Here is a 24,105-nt window from a genome sequence, read left to right on the forward strand (position 1 = left end):
GAGAGAGAGAGAGAGAGAGAGAGAGAGGGGCAGGCAGGCACACCACATTGGGGGAAAACCAATAAAACCAGTGTGTGTGTGTGTATTCCAACCCCACCCATGCTTTTCCTCATATATAACCCCTATACACACTTTCAAATGACCCCTGCAAAGAATTCTACCCCAGATGAGAATACAGTTTATACATAAAGACAAAACCATTGTGATCTTCCCCATAACAGTAGCTCATGGTTAAAGAAAATTGAAGCTGTGCAGAACTTCCTAGTGGAAGAGACTGTGGTGGGTCCTCTGACAGTCTTGGGTTTGAAGATGAGCTCTTGCCTTGACTGTCTGTGTGACCTTGGCAAACCAGTAACATCTCTGGGCCTCTGCTGCTGTTTCATTATTTGAAAATGGAAATAACAGCACCCACTTAGCGGGGTTTGGCTATATTAAAATGCTACTATAAAAAACTCAGCACAGTGCCTGGAACATAGAAGATGCTCAAAGATGGTAATTTTAAAAAGGGAGGAAAATTAGAAAATGGTAGGAAAGGGTGGTAACTTTCATGCCCAGAATAAGAGTCATAAGAATGTCTTTTATAAATACACCTATGCAGTTTTGGAGAGGAGAGGAGAGGAGCGGAGAGGAGAGAGAGAGGTGGTCTTGGGTAAAAGTGTCCTTCAGCATTTTCATTGCTCTTAGCTAGATAAACCTGCAGGCAGCTACCACTTACAATGCAAATTGAGCTTACAGTCCTTCACACTAACTACACAGCAAAGCCCTTTCAGCTTTAAATAGAATACTGCAGTGTGGAATGAACTGAGCACAGGGAAGAAAGCTCAGAGACAAATGGGAAGGAGATCTTGGAGGAAAAAATCTGACATATCTTGGCAGGTAGGAAAAATATCAAAAGAGAGAGAGAGAGAGAAGCAAAATCTACAGAAGGACCTGGATGCTAATTCCTCAGAAAGTGGGTTTAAGTTAACAAAGGGGAAGAGAACTTCGGGAGCAAACCCCCAATAAAGTGGACTTTAACAAAGACTATTTTCATCTGGTGCTCTTTCAAGCTGTACCAGCGCCTGGAAGGTATCATCAGGAGAAGAGGGACTCTTCCCCCTCCGGCCAGCATGACTGCATGGATGTTCCCTAAAATGAACAGATTAAGACCATAGAGAACTTCCTGCCCTACCTAATTCCTGCTTTGTACAATGTTTACGTCTAAGAGAGACAGAGACAGATAATCTGAGAGGTTGATTTAGAAAGGTTTTGGAAAGCTCTTTGCCTTATTTTGACTAAATAAACCCAGACATTTTGTTCAGAATCAATTTACCAAAATGCCATGACATAGGAACAAAGATTAGGTAATCTCTAGAGCCCTTGTGAATTCTCTATACACAAGGCCCCGATTTGCCCATCTTCTCAGCTCAGTAAGTTTCCTTTGCCTGCACTCGGAAGCATTATGCAATACAGTGGAAAATGTCTTTCTTTATTGCCACAAACAGAAGTGGTGTCCCCAACAAAGCCAACAGACCCAAGGCCAACTTCTCTCTTGGATGCCAGTCTCAGACACAGAGCTAATACTATTCTACCTGGCAACTGAGTCAGTGACAAAGCACTAAGGCTGAGGATGAACATCTTACATCTACATTGTCACCTTGCAAATGAAAAGAATCAGCAAGTATGGTGCTTGGTATGGGGGAGGGACAGGTGGAATATCTTAAAAGCCATTTATTTCTAAGCTCCTGGAGGCCAGAGCTCATACAACTCTGCTTAATCTGCCAGCGCCATGGAAATATTAGGCTTGCTGTTCTCCAATAATAATGATGAACAGACAACATATTTTCAATAGCGCCAGGCAGTCTTTTTATCTAAAACTTCCAAGGATATTTATAGAAAATGCCAGCTTTCCCCCCAAGTTGTGTCTTCTTATTTCTCTCGGAGCTTGAACTCTTTTACTCCCCCATCACATTTCTCTGGTTATCTTGATTTGTTAAATATCATAGATATTTTAGCACCCAAGCATAATAGTCTTAAATTAACACACCTTTGCTACATTTTCCTAAAGCACGTTCGCACACATTTCCTCACGTGGATATGACCATGTGATAATGCAACACTTTAGATGAGTGGTTAAGGATAAAGGCCTCCAGGTAGAAAATGAAAGCAAAAATACAAAAGTTTTGGTATTTTTAAAAAATACAACCACCAAAACCTCCCCTCTGTTCACACACAAAAGGCAGAATGAGTTCCACCTGCTGACTTTTCTCTGCCCGCGTGCACAGCACCAGGCTAATACCAGAACAAGCTGGGAGAGGGAGAGGCGACAATTTCACCTCTTGGCAAAGCTCAGCTTACTGAACCCTCTTGCTTTCTGCTGGCTGTTGATTCAGCAGAAACTACTGCTGCAGAATTCATAATGGTGATTTTTAAAGGCCCCACTCATCGCATGGCTCGCCCCACGTGTCACACTAATTCGCTCGCCAGAACACCGTTTCCCCAGCCACCTTTTCATTTCTTGCAAAGGCACTTCCAAGGGGAGAGGGACTCGCCCTTCTGCAAAGGGCCTTTTGGGGATTTGATTGTCTGAGCAGGTAACCGGGCCAGAGATGAGCCGGCAGGAAATGAAACCATGCCCTCCCTGCAGCCACCGAGAGATGCATCACTCGGCTCGGGGAGGGGAGGACCCCGCGGTCCTCTGGGCCCCTTCCTTCTTCTCTCCCTACAAGACCCCCTGCAAACATCTTGGGGGAGAGGTCGCCTGTTTTCTGGGGGTCATTTTTCCAGCTGGGAGCCCCACCCTGAAAAATCCCCGAGGGCCATTTTCACTCCCGTGGGCGCCGGGTCCACCTGCTGCTGAACGCCGGGCTCGCCTCGCGGAGCCCGGATGAATGTGGGGCGCTCCGGCGGCCGCCCCAGCGAGCCGAGCCCCCGCCCCGGCCCCGGATGCGCCTCCGCCACTCCGCGCCCTGCAGCCCGCGGAGCACAGCGATCCGCAACTTGCGCCCGGCCCCAGCGGCGGAATGCGGCGGGGCTGGCGTTACCTTCGGTCGCATAGCTGTGGTCGCGCAGGAAACTGTTGTTGATTTTGCGGGTATCAATGTCCTCCTCCATTGACAGCAGGCTTACTTGCGTGGGAACCAGAAGCCGGCAGACAAGTATCCATGATCCCTCCCCGCAGCCAGGCTCACAGGAGAGGGGGGCAGGGGAGCCAGTGGGACTGCACCATGGTCCGAGCCTGAGGAGGAGACGGGGAGGCGGAGAAAAAAAAAATGAAAATAAAAACCCGGCAATGGAGCTGTCACCTCCTCCACTCGGGATCTCCGAGGCTGTGGCGGCTCCTCCCGCGGTGCGCTCACTCCAGCTCCAATTCCCAGCGAGGATGCTGCGCCTGCCTCCGGTGCCAAGATGCGCCGTGCCCCCAAGGGGTCTGGTCCCGCCCGCCGCCCTGGAGGCGCTCACAAGCCGGGCTGGGGAGATGCCCAACAGGTTCTCCTCGTTGGCAGTCGCTCCGAAATGCAAAAAAAGAAAAAAAAAAAAATCCCTCCTCCCCTCGGGAGAGGGGGCAGCCGCGACAAAATGGTGCCTTTCTGGACTCGAGCTGCAGGGCGAGATGGCAGGGGCAGGATTCAGGCTGGCCGGGCCCGGGTGGGGGTGCTGGTCCCACGGGAGGGCGGCTCCGGCGGGCGGAGGCAAGGAAGCCGGCAGGGCGCTGGGCAGGGCGCTGCGGCCGGCACCAGCGCACTCACCCTCACACCCACACGCGCGCACTCGCAGCTGCGGTGGCTGCTACTGCTGCTGCTGCTGCTGCTGCTGCTGTAGCTGCAGGAGGCTGGAGGCTGGAGGCGGCTGGTGCATTAAAGGCGAGGCTCCTCCCAACCGCGTCAGCAGCCCAGGACTCTCCCAGCAGCGGCGGTGGCCGAGGCAGAGGCTGCGGCTGCTCTCTGCGGCAGTGGGGCGCACGCAGCCGCGAACCGGCACCTGGGCAGCCAGCCGCTCGCTTGCAGGCTCAGGTGAAAAGCATTGACGCGCGCTCTCAACCTCCCCCTTCCCGAGCCACGCAGCTGAGGGCGGCGTTTACTCGGCCGCCCACAGCTCCCCCGGCTTGCAGCCTGTCTCCGGACACCTGCGCTTCAGGACGGCAAAGAGAAGTGGGCTGGCTTAGGTAGGCAGGAAATGGACATCCAGGTCCCTTTTGCTCACCCCTATGTGATGCATGCAGTCCCTCGAGGGAGTTAAAGGGCAAGGCCTGGGATTCCAAACCTCAACAGAGAGGACAGGATGGGAAAAGAGCTTCTCAGCGCCCAGCTGAAGCCCTCTGTGCTGGGAATGGAAGGGGGGAACAGCGGCCAGAAGTTTTCTACCATCACAGCCGACTTCTTCATTCAAACAGCCATGACTGCAGGCGTTTGTGTCTACACAGGCAGAGGGAAGCAGAGGGCTGAGTTCCGTGTGAATCTAGTCAACAGTCAGTCTGAACAGTGCCCCTTCCCTCGCCCTTTGCACTTTGTCTTGGCGAAGTGCTGCAGGTCTTCCTGTGGGTTTTGCCTGTGAAGACAGGACACTGCGGGGCCGGCTTACATTTGCTCTCAACATGCCCGGTCCCTCGGAGCCCTGTGCCCACAGAGAGCCACTGCCACCCTGAGGGAATTTCAAAGATCCAGTGAATACAAAAAAGAGGCCTGTCTTCCTACTTCAACGAGGAGGAAAATACTGAATTCCCTACCACACCCAACCCTGCTTCCCCAAATCGCACATTCCGTATTTGAAAGCAAAATTCCATCATTATTGTTAGGAAACCAAAAATCATTAAGTCACTGGAAAGCCAGTTTGGAAAAGACATTTCCCCGGTTTCCTCTCGTGGAAGGGATTCGTTTCCACGGGTGTCATTGTAGGAGGAGACAGAAGCAAATGTCTTGCTCAGTTAAGCTCCTCGAGTTTAGCTAGGCGAGCCCAGAGGGACCTGTGAGTTAATTATGTACATACAATGCTTCGGCTAACACCATTTAGAAAGTATTTGAAGTAAAAAAAAAAAAAAAAAAGTGGGGGTGGTGGTGGGGAACAAGTCCTCAACTGAGGCTGGAAATTGCCATTAGATTTCCATGAAGAATAGATGCTTTGGCAGGTGGAAAATGGAATTGTCCCCTTCTCCAGAAAGCGACAGCATGTCTCCGGAAGGACAGATAGGAATATTCTTTGATACGATTGGAGGGAGTTCAGCTTGCGAGAGAGTCCAAGTTTTTCTCATCAGGTGGTTAAGTCTTATGTGCTTGTTTGACTATTTGTTCAAAAGTCACCTAGGACATTCCAGTAAGAGGTGAAGACTGGTGCAAATTGATTTCATGCTCTTCAGCACCAGTTGCTGAGCTGGGTTTTCCATGTGACAAGCTGTGTCCATCACCAAGGCTCCAGTGGTCAGCTCATCAGTAGTTGTATACTCTAGTTTCTCTTGCAGATTGCCACAACGGGGGACGGGAAGAAGGGGTGGAGGGGGAAAAAGCTAAGTTCATCTCAAAGTGGCGAGAAGATATCTTGCTTTGAGTTGAAATGAGCTTAAGTTGCAAGAGGAGGCCTTGGGAAAATCACATTTGGGAAATTCTCCCTGTCATCTTCCTGGAACATGTGCTGGGTTGGAACAGAGCTGCATGATGAATCAGGTAGGCCCAGGCTGTGCTTGAGGAATTTTCCACTGTAACCAATGAAAGGAATGTCCCCGCCATAGATCAAGCCTCTGGGCTTACTAAATTTGCTCTTTCAAGTTCTCTGAAAAGTTCCTCCTGCATTTATTCAACAGTGCAGCCCACCCTCCCTCAAGACAAAAGTTCTGGATTAAGTAGATTCAAGCGTTTCTATTTTGTGGATCACACTTTTCTACTATGAACAACAGGGAACTGGCCCCTCCACCCAAAACCAAGAAAAATAAAGCTTTTGGCTTGGTGCTTTAATACAATGACACGTAGTAAAGGAGGTAAGAGACTGAAGAAAACCCTGTACAATCCCTTAGTCTGGTAAGAGGACTGCATAGACCATTTCTCAGAAGACTCACTGACCCGCTTTCTATTCCTCCAACATGTCAACTTCTTTCCTAAAGTGTTTGGCATTTGCACTTGTCACCCCCTATGTCCCTTCCTTGTGTTCTTGGCATTCCTCAGCATCTCAGCAGAACTGTTCCTATTTTATTGAGAAACTAGAGGCCCGATGCACGAAATTCGTGCAGGAGTAGGCCTTCCGTTCCCCGGCTGCCAGCACAAGCTTCCCTCTGGCACCCGGGACCCGGGCTTCCCTCACAGCCCCGGCTTCGTCTGGAAGGATGTCTGGTCTAATTAGCATATTATGCTTTTATTATTATAGACTAGAGGCCTGGTGCATGAAATTCGTGTATGGGGGTGTGTGTCCCTCAGCCCAGCCTGCACCCTCTCCAATCTGGGACATCCTTCTCACAATCTAGGACTGCTGGCTCCCAACTGCTCACCTGCCTGCCTTCCTGATTGCCACTAACCGCTTCTGCCTGCCAGCCTGATCACCCCCTAACCACTCCCCTGCCAGCCTGATTGATGCCTAACTGCTGCCCTGCCAGCCTGTTTGCCCCTAACTACCCTCCCCTGCAGGACTGGTCACCCCTAACTGCCCTCCCCTGCAGGCCTGGTCCCCCCCAACTGCTCTCCCCTGCAGGCCTGGGTCCCCCCTAACTGCCCTTCCCTGCAGGCCCGGTTGCCCCCAACTTCCCTCCCTTGCAGGCCTGGTCCCTCCCAACTGCCCTCCCCTGCTGGCCTGATCGCCCACAACTGCCCTCCCTTGCAACTACTTACACCTGGTCCCTCCCAACTGTCCTCCCCTGCTGGCCATCTTGTGGCGGCCATCTTGTGTCTACATGGGGGCAGTCATCTTTGACCACATGGGGGCAACCATCTTATGTGTTGGAGAGACAGTCAATTTGCATATTATTCTTTTATTAGATAGGATTAGATAGGATAGAGGCCTGGTGCATGGGTGGGGGTTGGCGGTTTGCCCTGAAGGGTGTTCCGGATCAAGGTGGGGGTTCCCTTGGGGTGTGGGGTGGCCTGGTCAAGGGGCCTGTGGTGGTTTGCAGGCTGGCCATGCCCCCCAGCAACCCAAGAGGAGGCCCTGGGATCTGGGATTTATTTATCTCCTATAATTGAAACTTTGTAGCCTTAAGCGGAGGCCAAGGCAGGCCAGGGCAGGCGGAAAGCTTGGCTTCCTCCATTGCCAGGGAAACCCAAGCCTCCTGCTCTCTCCATGGCCGCAGCCATCTTGGTTGGGTTAATTTGCATACTCTCTCCTGATTGGCTGGTGGGCGTGACTTGTGGGTATAGCAGAGGTAAGGTCAGTTTGCATATTACTCTTTTATTAGATAGGATACTCTGACAACACCATAGTCCCTTCTGCTATTTTCTGTCTTTACATCTTCTACTTGGCCTTCTTCATGGCACACTGCATTCTGCAATAGCTGTTTTCTTATTGTTTATCATTTCCAATATATCTCTGATAGTAAGTTTCTAGTACTTAGTAGATGTGCAATTATATTTATTGAATGGAGATAAATATTTCTTGAATGAATGAGTAAATAACTGAATTTGTTAGAGTGATATTTAGGTTTAGAGTTCTACCCTTACTAAAATGCTTGCAAAAAAAAAAAAAAAAATCCCTCCCTGACAAGAAAACCTGTTGTGAATCACTAATTTCTAGCCTGTAACTCATATTCTTATTGAAATAATTGTTCCCACCCATTTTTTTAAGCATATGCACAAAATAAAATTTACTGAGCACTTAGTAAATGCCAAGAGTTGTTCTAGGTGCTGGGGACATGGTTAAAACAAAAGTTTCTTCCTTTACAAAACCTAAATTCTATAATCTGAGTTTAATATGTGCTTTCTTAGAAATATAACAAATGCATATAAATCAATAACTATAGCTATATGTTACTATAGCATAGTGTTCACTGCCAAGGTTCCAATATCAGGCGAAGCTGATTTTCAGCCACTTATTGTGAATGTGAGCAAGTTACAAGGTCTCCCTAAGCCATGTGTTGTCTTTTTTTTTTTTTTAATTTACAAATTAAGGAGACAAATACAGGGTTTTCCAAAAAATGTATACACACTTTAACAGCTGATAGCTCCCACTTTTGAAAGTGAAATGTATTTTAATAAACACTGCCTTTAGAATTATTCAGTGTGTGTATACATTTTGGGGAGACACCCTATACTTCATGGAGTTACTGTAAGGATGAGATGAGATAATGCTTAGAAAGAATACATTACTATTACTCACTGAGTATTTACTATCATCACCACCATCAATAGTAAACCAATATTTAAGCACCTACTACATCAGCTACCAGGATAGGACTGGATGTTCAGCACCATCAATGCATAAGACGTATATTCAGCCTCTGCTATATCATGGAACTTAGTGTCTAATTCACAGTTTATGTAAAGGGGGCCACAGGCTTCAAAGGGGTCAGCAGAGGACGCTCTGAAAGGCTGACCTAATTCAGGCTTTTCTGCTTGACACAGAAAAGGCCAATTACAAATACACAGCCTTCTTACGTTACACTATTCAGCATGACAGCATGTGGACACATTCTTTTTTATCACCCTCGTCATGGTCCCCTTCCCCCAAAACTCCCCATACCTTCCCCCAAGTTAGATTAGTGCTGCCCACCCTGGAACCTTTTAGGTCATCCTGTCCAATTAGCACATTAAATATCTACAATTTTATTAAAACCTTTGACCTCAGCCAGTCGGGAGATTCTTAATATAGGTTTTAGGTGTCAGACAGTCCTGGTTTGTGTCCCAGCTCAGGCATTTATGAATTTCATGACCTTTGGCAAAGAATCTAACATCTTTGTGCCTCTGTATTTGCAAAATGGAAGAAAAAATAATAGGAACTACTTCATAGGGTTGTTGAGTGGCTTCAGGGACAATGTAAGGAAAGTGCTTACTATAGGCTTGGCCCATTGCCAAGCCTCACTAAAATGTCAGTTCTTCTTCCTAGCAGTGGCTCACTGGGGTCTCCATCTGCAGAGAAATGGAGAGACGCACTGCAAGTCAATCATTCGTGTGAACAAAAGTGACCCAGAAACCTGAATTTTACTACCTATCAATCCATCTTAATGAGCAGCTAGAAACTGGATGCATGAAATTTCACCCTTTTGCAAAAAGCCCCATGTAAGCCACAAAGTCCTGTGTAAATGGAAGGAATTAGGATGATCCTTTCTTGATTTTCACATTTTGTCTGTGCAGAACTAATCATGTGTCTCTATTGAGGAATCTCATGGGATTCCCCTCTAGGATCACTAAGCTCCGAATGCACAGCTCTCTGAGTTGGTTTGTGTGCTGAATGCCCAGAGGATGACCTCTGGAATTTCTAGCAAGGTTTGCAATTCCTCTGTGCATGTTACAGCATGTAATGCCATATGAGTGATCCTTTAATGTGGCATTTAATCTTGGAAAACAAAACATCCCGCCTTTAAAATATTGCATTAATTTGAGACTCTGGATTCTTAATGGACTTCACCTAATAAAATATTCCCTTAATTTAGGGTATTGATGCCACAGGAGAAAAAGTACAGCAATCCAAGAGTCGAGATCAGAGAGCCTGAGAGAAAATATCCTCTTATACCTTTTCTCATTCAGTGGTTTTAGAATTAAATTTAGGCTGTCCTGCCCAAGACGGTCTTATTTTGCATTATGTTTGTAAGGTACAGATGAAGATTTACAAAACCAGTTTAACAATACTGTCTAGTACCTGATTACATTTCCCAAAGTAAAATTTCAGTGTGAATTCAATAGGAATATACATTGGGAAATGTAAGGAGGTACCGGACAGTATTTCTTTAAAATGCACCAAACAGTAACACTTTACAGAGTTCATCCAAGGAAAACAATCATGGATGTGGGCAAAAATCTAGCCATAAGGCTACTTCTCAGAGCATTGTTAATGATCATGAAAAACTGAAAACACATCCAAAAGACCTACAATAGAACTGGCTAGGTAAATTATAGTGTGTTCATCCTACCTTATAATAGAGAAACATGCAAATTGACTGCACCTCCGCTATGCCCATGATTGGACCTGCGAGAGGCTGGGGGTGGGACTCCGGGTGGCCTATCCACCGTTGAGAAGACCAAGATGGTGGCGCCCAATCCTCTTAGTTCCGGGGGTCCCAGGGATCGCCACCCTGGGGGGGGCGTGGCCGGGCCGAGCTAGCCACTCCCCGGGGGTCCTTGGGGCTATCGCCACCCTGGGGGGGCGTGGCCGGGCCAAGCCAGCTGCTCCCGGGGGTCCCTGGGGCGGGGGGGGGGGGGCATGGCCGGGCCCAGCCAGCCGCTCCGGGGGTCCCGGGGGCCATTGCCACCCTGGGGGGGCATGGCCGGGCCCAGCCAGCCGCTCCGGGGGTCCCTGGGGCGATTGCCACCCTGGGGGGGCGTGGCCGGGCCCAGCCAGTCGCTCCCGGGGGCCCGGGGGGCAATCGCCACCCTGGGGGGGCATGGCCGGGCTGAGCCAGCTGCTCCCGGTGGTCCCTGGGGCTGGGGGGCAATCGCCACCCTGGGTGGGCGTGTCCAGGCCCAGCCAGCCTTTCCCCGGGGGTCCCCGGGGAGATGCCACCCTGGGGGGGGCGTGGCAGGACTCACCCAGCCCCTCCCAGGGTCCCTGGGAACATTGCCGGCATGTGGTTGCTGAGACCCAGACCAGGCCTCTGGCCACAGATTCATAGCTTTGCGGAGACCTAGGGCAGGGATCTGCCTCATCTGCAGAGAGAGAGGTTCTGCAGTGCCCCCAAGACATGGGTGGGCCCAGCCAGGGATCAAGGGGCATGGAAGGACTCCTGGCAGAGGGGCAAGGACCCTCACTCCTGAGGCGGGGGTTGAGGGGTGGAGCCACATCAGTGAAGGGGTGCTGCACTGCAGGGTACTGGACTGACTGACATGATTCAGAGAAGCTCCCAGTACTAATGGGCCTCGCTCAGGCGGCCTTCACACTTCAGAGGCAGTGACTACTGCTCCTGCCTTGACCCAAAAGCAAGGTCGCTACACCCTGCCCCATAGCAGAGCATGCCTAGGCAGTGAGTGGGAAGCCTTCCACCTGCTTCGGAGAAGGGGGGGGGGGCAGTAAAGAATGGGGGGAGAGGAAAGAATGTGGAGCATCCGCAATGAAGAGGTGCTTGAGAAAGAGGCTCGGAAGCCTGACTGGAAGGTTTGTTCTGTTTGCTGGGCCGCTGCCCCTTAGGAAGCGCAAAGAGCATGGCTCTGAGGGCTTCCTGTGTGCTGAGTCAAGTTCCACAGCCAACTGGAATTGGCCTCAGTTTCCTGGTCTGTAAAATGGATGAAGCGTGCCCCAGTGTCTTCACTGAGCTTTGATGGCCAATTGAGATACTATATAAAGAAAATGAGGGAAGAAGTGAGAAAGAAAAGGAAGGACAAAAAACACAAAAGAAAGACTGGAAGGAACCTGTAAACCCATTGTCACTTAAATAGGGAATATAGTCAGTAGTGTTGTAATGATGGTATGATGCCAGGTGGGTACTAGAAATATCGGGGAACACTTTGTAAAGTATATGATTGTCTAACCACTATTCTGTAACTAATATAAAACCTGAAACCAATACAAAATAATGTTGAATGTAAAGAAATGAAAATTGGAGTGAAATTTTTATAAATTTCAAAGTTTAAATAAAAGCTGTAAAGGAAGGAAGGGGAGAATAAAAAGTGTTTTTCATTTTGCCACTTCATTAAAAAGACAGTTGTCTTTATATGGTGCTTTTATACTTTTCTAAGTCATTATCTCATTTTAATTTCCGGGCAACTTAAAGACAAGGTAAGTATTCCCTCCACTATTCAAAGAAAGGAAATCTTGGTGTCTGGTCCTAATGATTCAATCATCAAGCCCTTATTGTAAAGCAGGGTTAGTAAAATTTTCTGTGCAGGGTCATATCTATACTAATAAAAGCCTTGGGGGTGATCAGGCCAGCAGGGGAGGGTATTTGGGGGCAGTCAGGCCCACAGAGGAGCAGTTAGGGGGCAATCAGGCCAGCAAGGAAGCAGTTAGGGGGCAATCAGGCAGGTAGGTGAGCGGTTAGGAGCCAGCGGTCCCGGATTGTGAGAGGGATGTCCAACTGCAGGTTTAGGCCCGATTCCTGTGGGGTCCCATATTAGAGAGGGTGCAAGCTGGGCTGAGGGACACCCTCCCCAGTGCACGAATTTCGTGCACCGGGCCTTTAGTATAATAGAAAATTATTGAGCCTTTGATATAATATTAGTAGCTAATACTTGTTGAGTGTCCATTATGTATAAGGGCTTTAACTAGCATTATCTCATTTAATTCTAACAAAAGCCCTTACAAGGTAAGTACTATTATTACATACACGTTATTAAGGCTAATCAAAATAAATGATATATCCCAAGTCAACCAAATAGGAGCCTAGCTCTGTGTGTTTGTAGTGTGTGTGTTTTGAAGTCACAATAGGATTTGAGGGTCTTTTCCAAACCGTCCACTACTAGATTCTGATTTATCCCTCTTAGGAATGAATATCCTCTCAGTTGAAAATCACTGCTATTGTGTTGGTTGAGAATGTGGCAAAATTGGAATCTTCACACACTGCTTGTGGGATTGCATAATGGAGTAGCCACAAATAGTTCCTCAAAATGTTAAACAGAGTTACCATATGATGGCATTTTCAGTTCTAGGTATATAAGCAAGAGAATTGAAAGCACATATTCACCCCAAAACTCACACACAAATATTTATAGCAGCATTATTCATAATAACCCCAAAGTGGAAACGGCCAAAATATCCATCATCTGACAAATGGATAAAACAAAATGCAATATATTCATTGTATATCATATACATGAACCAAATGATATATCCACTGTATATATCATATTATTGCTACATCGTGTATTATCTAATCTAATAATAGACAAATATGCAAATTGACCATACCTCCGACACACCCACAAGCCACGCCCACAAGCCACGCCCACCATCCAATCAGAGCGAGTATGCAAATTAACCCAAACAAAGATGGCTACAGCCACAGAGAGCAAGGTTTCCTAGGTAACAGAGGAAGCCAAGCTTTCTGCCAGCCGTTGCAGGCCTAAGTCTCCACTCAAGCTACAAAGTTTCAATTATAGAAGGTAAACAAATTCAAACAAATGGCGGCAGAATGGAGCTTGAGAGAGCAGGCCAGGGTTGCTGCCGGCAACAGGGGAAGCAAAGCTTTCCACACACCCTGGCCGGGCCCACCCGCTTAAGGCAACAAAGTTTCAATTATAACACCAACACAAATGGCTTCGGGCCTCGGAGGGAGCCCCAGGCTTGGCTCTGCTCCAGGCTACAAAGTTTCAATTGTAGAAGGAAAATCAATTCCAGATACCAGGGCCTTCGCTTGCGTTGCCAGGGGGCATGGCCGGCCTGCAAACCACCACAGGCCCCTCGCTCAGGCCGCCCCACGCCCCAAGGGTACCCCACCCTGATCAGGGACACCCTTCAGGGCAAACCAGCTGGCCCCACCCCTGTACCAGGCCTCTATCCTATCTAATAAAAGAGTACTATGCAGATTGATCATCACTGCAACACACAATATAGCTGCCCCCATGTGGTCAAAGATCCTGCCCCCATGTGGACACAAGATGGCCAGCAGGAGAGGGCAGTTGGGAGGCACCCGGCCTGCAAGGGAGGGCAGTTGAGAGGGAGGTGATCAACCCTGCAGGAGAGGGCAGTTAGGGGTGACCAGGCCAGCAGAGGAGGGAAGTTGGTGGCAAACAGGCTGGCAGCAGAGTGGTTAGGGGGTGATCAGGCTGGCAGGCAGAAGCAGTTAGGGGCAATCAGGAAGGCAGGCAGGCAAGCAGTTGGGAGCCAGCAGTCCTGGATTGTGAGAGGGATGTCTGACTGCCCGTTTAGGCCCGATCCCAGGGATCGGGCCTAAACGGGCAGTCGGACATCCCTTGAGGGGTCCCAGATTGGAGAGGGTACAGGCTGGGCTGAGGGACAACCCCCCTCCGTGCACGAATTTCGTGCACCGGGCCTCTAGTTCAACTATAAAAGGGAATGAAGTACTGATACATGCTACCATATGGACGAACCTTGAAAACATTATACTAAGCAAAAGAAGCCAGTTATAAAAGACTGCATACTATGTGTTCCAATTATCTGAAATGTTCAGAATGGACAAATCCATAGAGACACAAAATAGATTAGTGGTTGCCAGGGGCTGGGGTGGGAGGAATGGGAGTAACTGCTAATGAGTTTGGGATTTCTTCTTGGAGTGATAAAAAATGTTCTAAAAATTAGATAAGGGCAACAGCCACCGAACAACCCTGAGTATATTAAAAGCCACTGGACTGTATACTTTAAAAGGATGACTTTTATCGGATGGTATCTCAATAAAGCTGTTTTTAAAGATTAAAAAGTTACCGCTATCATATGTGCCCATGAACAGACGAGTGGATAAAGAAGCTGTGGTACATATATACAATGGAATGTTACTCGCCCATAAAAAGGAATGGAATTTTACCATTTACAACAACATGGATGGACCTAGAAGGTTTTATGCTAAATGAGATAATTCTGTCAGAGAAAGACAAATACCATGATTTTTCTACACACATGGACATTTTCACTTAAAGGAGACACTTTATGGCTTCTCTTTGGCATAATGGAATTGCCAACATCACTACTTTTGACTTTGGGGTCATTATCAAGTAAAATAAGAGTTACTTGAACACAAGAACTGCGATACCATGACAATTGATCTCTTAACAGAGACGGCTCCTAAGTGACTAAAAGGTGGCTAAATGTCTACAGTGTGGAGATGCTGAGTAAAGGGATGTTTCACATCACCGTCGGATCCCCAGTGTCTAATACAAAGCCTGGCATACAAAATAAATGTTCGTTAAATGGATGCATGAATTAAAAACTCAGCATCTCATCAGCAGTTTGTTGGGTTATTTTGGCACTCTGTATATTATGGGGCTCAATAAGTAGTACGGTAGTAGTTGTTAAAGACTAGACCTCGCCCTTGCATCTGGGTGAAGCTGGGTCCTGGGCCCGGGTGAGGCCGCGCGCCCCTGGGTCCGGGGGAGGCCGCACACCCCTGGGACTGGGTGAGGCTGCGCGCCCCCGGGACCGGGTGAGGCCACGTGCCCCTGGGTCTGGGTGAGGCCGAGCCCCTGGGTCCGGGCGAGACCAAACCAGAGGGAGTCGGACCTGCATTACCACCATTTGTCCACCATCCAGAACTGAAAAGTCAGTGCTGACATGTACACATAAGGAACTGGTGGACATTGAAATTGGGTCTCAAAAGATCTGTTGGTCCAGAAAGAAACTCACTACAGACTGATTCATTTGCCTGTCAGCATAACTATTATTGCTCGTCTCACATTCAGTTCTTATAAGTATATTTCTAGTAACACATGATCTCACTCATCTAGGGGAAATGATGAACAACATAGACTGATGAACAAGAACAGACCCAGAAACAAGGAGGCATCGACCAGACTGTCGGGCCTCAGAGGGAGGGTAGGAGAGGGTGGGGGTAGGGGGGAGAGATCAACCAAAGGACTTGTGTGCATGCATATGAGCCTAACCAATGGTTAAGGACAACAGGGGGGTGGGGGCATCCGTGGGGAGGGGTGTGGGATGGGAATGGGGGGATGAGGACAAATATGTGACACCTTAATCAATAAAGAAATTAAAAAAAAAAGACTAGACCTGATTTTCTTTCCCTAGTTTATAAGCAGTTGTTAACTAGTATGCTCAAAGTAAATAAATTCATTCCTACAGATTTAGCAACATTTGCAAATTTCTAATAACACCTTGTAATATGCTTATAACTTCCCTGGACACCAATGTGAATGTTATCAAAAGCATCCCTGGTTTCTGGACCCATTTTATCAGGCAAATTAGGAGCTGCAAACTCCATCTCCACCACAGAAAAGGACAACAGCTCTAACTCATGAATTCCATAATGTGCACATAATTGGGAGATGTCAAAACCTGTCATGTCATAGATTAGTCAGTGATTCTTCAATAAGTAATTATTAAAATGGCAAAACAAACAATCCTGCAGAGTCATTATTGTTTGTCAATTCATTGGGTTAAATAATATTGACTAGGTGATGGCCTGGCTCAGTATTCTAATACTCTCAGGGCTGAGCAAAATAGAATAAGCTTACACAAAGGTGGAGGGACTGAGAGACAGTAAGGACAGCTAAGTCTAAGCCTCGTGGAGTTACACAACCTTTACGGTAGCTACCATTGGATGGGTGCTTTCCAACTGCCAGGCTTTGTGTTTATTTCTTTATTTACAAATTACTTCTATCTCTCATGATTACCCCACAAGGGAGGGATTATTAATACCACTTATCATTGAGGCAACCAAGACTCAGAGATGTTAACTATCTTAGAACAGGTAGAATGGGCAGATCTGGGTTTGAACCCAGTTTTACTGGACTCTTAACCAACTAGTCCCGTGGTCGGCAAACTGCAGCTCGCAAGCCACATGCGGCTCTTTGGCCCTTGAGTGTGGCTCTTCCACAAAATACCATGGCCTGGGCGAGTCTATTTTGAAGAAGTGGCATTAGAAGAAGTTTAAGTTTAAATAATTTGGCTCTCAAAAGAAATTTCAATCGTTGTACTGTTGATATTTGGCTCTGTTGACTAATGAGTTTGCCGACCACTGAACTAATCCATAATGGTTCCACTTAATTTTCCCATGAAAAGTTCTGTTTAAGGTCCTTTACCCAGTAAGTACATACTAAACATTTATTTAAAGAACAGAGCTATAATTCCCATAATTTATTGAAAAAATACCTATATAGTCACTGGAATGGTTTTTCTCTGAAAAAATTTGTTCAGTCCAGAGTGTCCTGTGACAGTGAGAACTGATGAAACTATCAAGAAATCCTTGAATTCTTTTTTGTTGAAATTTTTTCTAAAGTCCATTTCTGTGTTTTTTGGAGATTCACTTGTCTGTTATTCAGAACATTATACACCTACACATAAACCTGAGTATTTCAAGATTTAAAAGCATAAGAAGGAGTTATCAATACCTCCAAGCAGAGAAACTTGGTATAATTGGAGAAAAGCGGAGGCTTAAACTTTTAAAGAAGATAGCTTTTCTTTAAAACAAATCTTCAAGATATAGAAGTAGGCCAACTAAGAAACGTTGGCTTTGCCCCTTAATAAGATAATGGTCCTCCTTGATTTAGGACAAACAGAGAAAGAAAATTAAAGGTAATAGTTAACTAAATAATCATGTATCATCTCTTTTTCCCAAGATCTCTTTGAAATTATAGTAAAGGAGCAAAGCAGATGGAATCTCACAACAATGAAGAGAATGTGAAGGGCAGCTATTAAGTGGACTATGAAGTTCATGTGTTTCTGGAAGATGGTGAGTAGATGGGTGGATGATGACAGATGAAGGGAAGAGATGACCAGCCAGACAGCACTCAGATACCTGCTGACACTTGGAGAGGTTCAGGACTTATAAACACTTAAAATGACACAAGATAGGGGCTAGAAATGGAGAGGGTGCTAAAATGAAATCCATAGGAAGAAATAGCAATTCACTTGCCATCCTTTCCACTGTTTAACTCCTCTCCCTACCCAACCCTGAAAGTATATAGTAAAAGGCTCTTCCCTTTGCAAAAAATGTCTATAGTCTTGAATAGACTAAGGTATTGAGTGTGGAAGTTGGGTCTCCAAAGTGAAGTGCTCTGCATGCTGACACTTAGAGATTCCAAAATGAAAAATTATCTTCTGGCCTGCTCATTCTACTATGAAACCAGCCAGTGATAAGCCCTATTGATATTCATTTGACTGTTGTATTTTTTAAATATATTTTTATTTATTTCAGAGAGGAAGAGAGAGGGAGAGAGAGACAGAAACATCAATGATGAGAAAGGATCATTGATCAGCTGCTTCCTGCACACCCCACACTGGGGATTAAGCATGCACACTGACCAGGAATGGAACCATGACCTCCTAGTTCATGGGTGGATGCTCAACCACTGAGCCACGCTGGCTGGGCTGACTGTTTTATTGATTCAGTCCTACAAGAACTGGGTAAATTAAGATCAGTTAAACGATTTAGTAAAACCTACAATGTTAAAAAAAAATCAAGACAAACCAAAACATACTGTAGGACAGATATAATTTTAAAAACATAAATAAATAAATTCTAATTAGCACATGCAGATATATTTGAAGAATACATCTACAAATCAAGAACAAGATACTATAAAAAAGGAAGAAGTAGAGAATAATAAAATTTAATGAAATTTAAAAAATATGCCTAATTTGTTAATAAATCATTACAAGGTTAAAAGATATAGTTTAGGAAATGGACCAATGGAACACAATAGAGAACCAGAAATAATAAACCCACACATATACGGTTTACTAATTTTTGACAAAGGCATCAAGAACACATAATGGGGAAAAGATACTCTCTTTAATAAATGATATTGGGAAAACTGTATACACACTTGCAATAGAATGAAATTGGACCCTTATCTTACACCTTATACAAAATGAACTCAAAATGGATTAAAGACCTAAACATAAGACCTGAAACTATAAAACTCCTGGAGGAAATCATAGGGGGAAAGCTCTTTAACACTGATCTTGACAATGATTTTTTTGATATAGCACAAAACCACAGGCAACAAAAGCAAAATTAAACAGGTAGGACTACATAAAACTAAAATGTTTGTGCCTAACAAAAGAAACAATCAAAACAAAAAGGTGACATATGAAATGGAAGACAAAATTTGCAAATGATATATATGATAAGGGGATAATATCCAAAATATATAAGGGACTCATATCACTCAATAGCAAGGTAACAAATAGTTCCATTGAAAATGAGCAAAGGACTCAAATCTTTTTCCAAAGAGGACATACAAATGGCCCACAGGTATATGAACATATTAACATCACTAATCAATGGGGAGATGCAAATCAAACCACAGTGATATATCACCTCATACTTGTTAGGACTGCTATTAACAAAATGCCAAAAGATAACAAGTGTTGGTGAGGATGTGAAGGGAACCCCTGTACACTGTTGGTGGAAATGTAAATTGCAAAGTAAGATTAGTTAGATGATTGAGGAAAGCCATTATGGAAAAAGTATGAAGGTTCCTTACAAGATTAAAAATAGAACTACCATATGATCCAGCAATTCCACTCCTGGGTATATATATCCAAAGGGAATAAAATCACTATCTACAAGAAATATTTGCAGCCCCATGTTCATTATAGCGTTATTCACAGCAGCCAAGATATGGAAACAAATTACTGTCTGTCAATGAATAAATGGATAAAGAAGATATGTTTTAATGTACATATACGATAGAATCTTGTTCAGCCTTACAAAAGAAGGAAACTATAATCAAGCAACAACTTCAAATTTCCAAGAGAATGATTTTCAAATAAGAGTTCTATTCTATCAATTAAGTGACTGAATGCCTGGGAACCTAAAATGTATTGAACAATGCCAATCTTTTACTAGCTACTTTAATGGAAACATCAGCATTTCTTTAAGCCTTGTATTATTTTCACCATTCACGAATGAGATCTAATAGGTCAACCTAATGGGTAAGTGGCAGATTCAGAAAATATACTCGAATCGCCTGCTGTTCTTCTAGAATATGTCACTCGTCCTCTAACCACACAAAGACAGACTAGCATACCAGGTGAAGAAGCTGCAGTGTGAGAGCAGGGAAAGCCATCTTTTACTGGGATTTGAGGCAAGGAGTAGGTTGTTGCATTTGTAAGGAAGCATTATGTCATTGTTGTTAACTTGGCAACTTTCAGAGGTTAGTGTTCCAGTTGACAACATGAGTAAATATAATTGAAGAGATTTCATTACTGGAGGCACATGCAATTTTGAAGTAAAAAATGATCAAGAAGCTCCCATTAAAGACAGCTGGCTTATTAGTGCTAACTTAAAATATCAGTACACAAGAATTCAGACCAAAGTACAGATTTCCCTAAATTTTAATGCCCTCTTTCTATTCCTGTCTTCTGGATCCTATTTATTCACTCATGAAACAAATATGCACTATATCTGAGGACCCTCCCTAGGCACCATGTCAACAATAATGAATGAAATACAAAGTCTTTGTCCTCATGAAATGTTCTGTCTATGAAGATAGTGAACAGGATGGGGTGAAAGAAAAGAATGCGAGGGCAGAGGGAGGCTGACTTGAACAGGATAATCAGGGAAAGGCTCTCAAGGAGGTAACATTTCAGTTGATCAAAAGATCTAGCCAGCCCTAGCTGGTTTGGCTCAGTGGATAGAGCATCGGCCTGTGGACTGGGACTGAAGGGTCCCGGATTTGATTCTAGTCAAGGGCACATGCACAAGTTGCGGGCTCGATCCCCATTAGGGGACATGCAGGAGGCAGCCAATCAGTGATTCTCTCTCACCATTGATGTTTCTATCTCTATCTTTCCCTTCCTCTCAGAAATTAAAAAAAAAAAAAAATCCAGCCACGTGAAGGGTTGGTGTGATGGGTGGTGCATTACAAGAAAGGGAACAGTAGTGCAAATACCCCAAGGTGGGAAAAAGCTTGCAGGGGTCAAGGAACAAAAATATTGAGCCAAAGCAATGGAAAGGGAAGGTGGCCAAAGATGAAATTGGAAAAGTAATTAGAACCATAACACACTGGGTCTGTAGACCATTGGGAGAAATTAAAATAAAATCCAAGGTGTGATGAAAAACCTCTGAAGAACTAAAAGCACAGGAGGGACATGAATTGACGTATGATCTTGTGTTTTACCTACTTAAGGACCACATCATATGTGTGTTCTATGGGCATCATAAAACCAACAAACTCAGGCATCATTTTTTTTTGTCCCAAAAGGGTTCACTTTTTTTCTATTTCTCCCCTCTCCTTCCCACACTTTCAGATACTTATTGAAAGTCAATTCTTTGTTAAAATAACTGCCTGGGTCCCTATGTTAGTTAAATGGCAAAATATCAGTATCTTAACATTTTAATTTCCTCACCCCCACATCTAATCAGCAACAGCATCCTATGAACTTTATTGTAAGATGTCTCTCTAATTCTGACAAGTTCTGGCTTTTATTACTGTTCATTTAGTATGAATAATAATAGCAATAGCACTATTACTACAACAACAACTATTACAAATTCTAACACATTACTTACTATAGAGCAGGTTTTGTTCTCTGCATTTTATATAAATGAACACATTTATTTTTCTCAAAATCCTTAAAGGTCTCCAGACATAGTATAGTACATTGCCCCTTTATAGGGTTCTTACTGGGTGCCATTTCTCTACTTGCAATCCATCCTGCCCATTTTATTGATAAAAAGAATCCACACAAACAAAGCTCTGATCAAGCTGAAAGCCATCAATGATTTCTCAGTGCTTTCAGAACAACGTGCAAACCCCTTAACTGAGTAATCACCCTCTGATGATCTGGTCCTACTCTACACTTTCCAATTCATACCCTGCCTCTTCTGCCTACTAGTAGAGTTTTGCCACACTGGGATCAATACATTTGTAGTTATCCTAACACAGCCATTTTCCAGTTGTGATCTGGGCATCTCTAGGGACCCTGAAGCCCTTTCCGGGGATCCACAGATCAAAATGGTTTTCATCATACTAAGATTCTATTGCCATTTTTACTCTCATTCTCTCACGAGTATACAGTGGTGTTTTCCAGAGGCTGTGTGATATTGGTGCAGACTGAATGCAGCTGTCTTCCATCCCATCAGACATTAGAGACATATATAAACATATAAAGCATTACTACTCTTCTTACTAATATTTTGGGAAAATATAGTGATTTTTTTCATAAAAGTATGCTATTAATGTTAATACATAATGGGTTTATTAACAAGAAGTTTTAAAATTTCTCAGTTTTAATTTCTAATAAAGTAAATAGAAATCTATATTACCTACATAAATTAAAGCTCTTTGGGGTCCCCAATAATTTTTAAGGCTGTCACGGGGTCCCCAGAGAGTTTGAGGACCACTGCTGTAATGCTTAAGAACATGTGCTTTCAAATCAGATTGGCCTGGAGTGTAAAGCCTGGAGATGCTAATAACCTTTGACCTCGGGAAAGTTAAAGTCACATCAGAATCCTCTGTTTCCTCAATAGTAAAAATGGGGATAATGATTATCAACCTCATAGGATAATCGAATAGCACATAGTACACCCACAATAAATGGTAGATACTGCCAATATCATGATCAACGTAAGAATCACTTATTTTATTGTCATTTTCCAAATTTGTTCTGGCTTTCCTGTCTCTTATTAGTGATAGTCTTGTCTCTGCAGGGACTGTCCTCCTAGAGACTTCTTTAGCTACTGAGAACCGATTGCAGTAGGATCATATTTGGTAAAATTAAGAGGTAACTCACTCTTCCTAGAACCCAGCATTGGGGCAGAAGAGATGGTTCTCTCTGTGCCCTCAACTCAGCACGAAGGCAGAAACAGAAAGACAGAAGTGTTGCATTCTTTGTTTCTTAGTTTCGAACTAGAGTTCTACAACTTATAACAGGGATATTAATCTTAGAGTCTGTTGCCTGAGCGGGGAATAAAAAGGACTTTTGAAGATCAAAAGCTTGGCTTTAAATACTGAGCACCAATGCCTGGAAGATTGAAGGCTTGGCTTTTATCCTATAAGGAAGGAAAAAAAGGAAGAATGCAGGTTGATTGCATAAGAGCATGGTTATGAAAGGAGGCCAAAGTCTGGCCACGTGGCAGGAAGCAGGAAGATCAGAAGGGCAAGTCTCCAACTTGGATGTGCCCTGAGTCTCTGACAAGGCTCCTCAAGCCCAGTCCTGGGTTAGGCAGGTGAGTGATAGAAATTACAGATAAGTTGTGGGAAATCTCACAGACAGCAATGGGACCTTGCACTTCAAGTTCTAAAGTATGGCCCAGAGAGGTCATAACCTTCTTAGAGATGAAGGAACCTCATGTCTAACCACTGTGGTGCCTGAGTGACAGCTGCAACAATTGTTCATGTAGACGGGCTGAGTACATCTGCCCTGAGACCTGCAACTTCAACATAGGGGGGAAGAGATTGCCGGAAATTCCTACAGGTCCCTGAGAGAAATGCAGAAATAACTAAGCACTCACTGGTGGACCCAAAGGGGCCAGGAGTCAAAAAGAGTAAGCTCCTTCACTTTCGACTCCTTTGAAATCCTATTGCTTTGTACCATAGCAATTGTGAGTTGTTCACTGCTGCTTCATCTGTGCTTATCCTGTCTCCCCAACCTCATTGTGAGGTTCTTGAGGACACGCTTCATCCCTATGCAGCACTCTGTTAAACATTCACACTGAATGATCCGATGTTGGCAGCACTTAATTCCCTAGGAGGAAAAACTACATTTTTCTTCCTTATAAATGTGATCATAGAGGAAATCTGTAGAGCAGAAGAACATCAGCAGGTAGCATTTTATGAACTTGCCCAAAGTCAAGTTCTTTATGGACATGCCCACATTTTTCTAAAATCAAGCTATATAATCCCTAAAACCATGGTACCCAAGGTGACATCAGGTACCTCAGGGCACTGCAGCAAACTCACAGGGGTGCTGTGACAAGATTATAAATTTTGAGGGAAAAACGCCTGTCAGACACCATGCAAACTATTAGCTTGAGGTAGATCAGTTTCAACATTAGGTTGTGCTCTTTGTCATGTCTTCACAAAGCTTGGTCTCAGCAGTCGCTGTGATTAAAACCAAGTATGGTGGGAAAATCGATGTGGAAGAACAAATCTGATTCCAAGGTTCAAGAAAGTGTGCAGTGCTCAATGGCACACACATCCCATGAACAAGAATGTGTGGTTACTGAAACATTCAATTAAAATATATATTTATCCTCTCAATATCTATTTTTTTTAACCTTCTACTGAATTGTTTGGGTGTGAATATGTGTTAAGTCGTTTGGACCTAACTACATAAGAAAGAAACTATTGGCTACTTCTTTTGGCATAGGATCTCTGAGAAACAATTACTGAAACAATAAGGACTCTGTGAACTAAGAGAGTCCAGAGATCTCTGCCACGTAAGATTCACTTCATTGTTCCTATGTTGTAGCTGAAGAAGCTAATAACC

The 24,105-nt window shown here is 44.7% G+C and overlaps 1 protein-coding gene across 5 annotated transcripts in view; it reads right to left on the reverse strand.

Annotated features, from left to right (window-relative positions):
- PPP2R2B (protein phosphatase 2 regulatory subunit Bbeta) overlaps positions 1–24,105 on the reverse strand; it is a 254,047-nt gene that overhangs the window by 216,446 nt on the left and 13,496 nt on the right. The window contains exon 2 of one of the 5 annotated variants that reach the window (XM_054718018.1): positions 3,024–3,217. The exons of 3 other annotated variants lie outside the window; for them this stretch is intronic. In XM_054718018.1, coding sequence (XP_054573993.1) covers positions 3,024–3,093 — 70 coding nt within the window. In that variant the 5' untranslated portion in view covers positions 3,094–3,217. Of the gene's footprint in view, positions 1–3,023; positions 3,218–24,105 lie in introns of those variants that run through there. One more of the 5 variants, XM_008140797.3, reaches the window with a different exon arrangement.

This window comes from Eptesicus fuscus, chromosome 6, assembly GCF_027574615.1.
Source record: "Eptesicus fuscus isolate TK198812 chromosome 6, DD_ASM_mEF_20220401, whole genome shotgun sequence".
In the NCBI taxonomy this organism is placed as follows: Eukaryota; Metazoa; Chordata; class Mammalia; order Chiroptera; family Vespertilionidae; genus Eptesicus; species Eptesicus fuscus.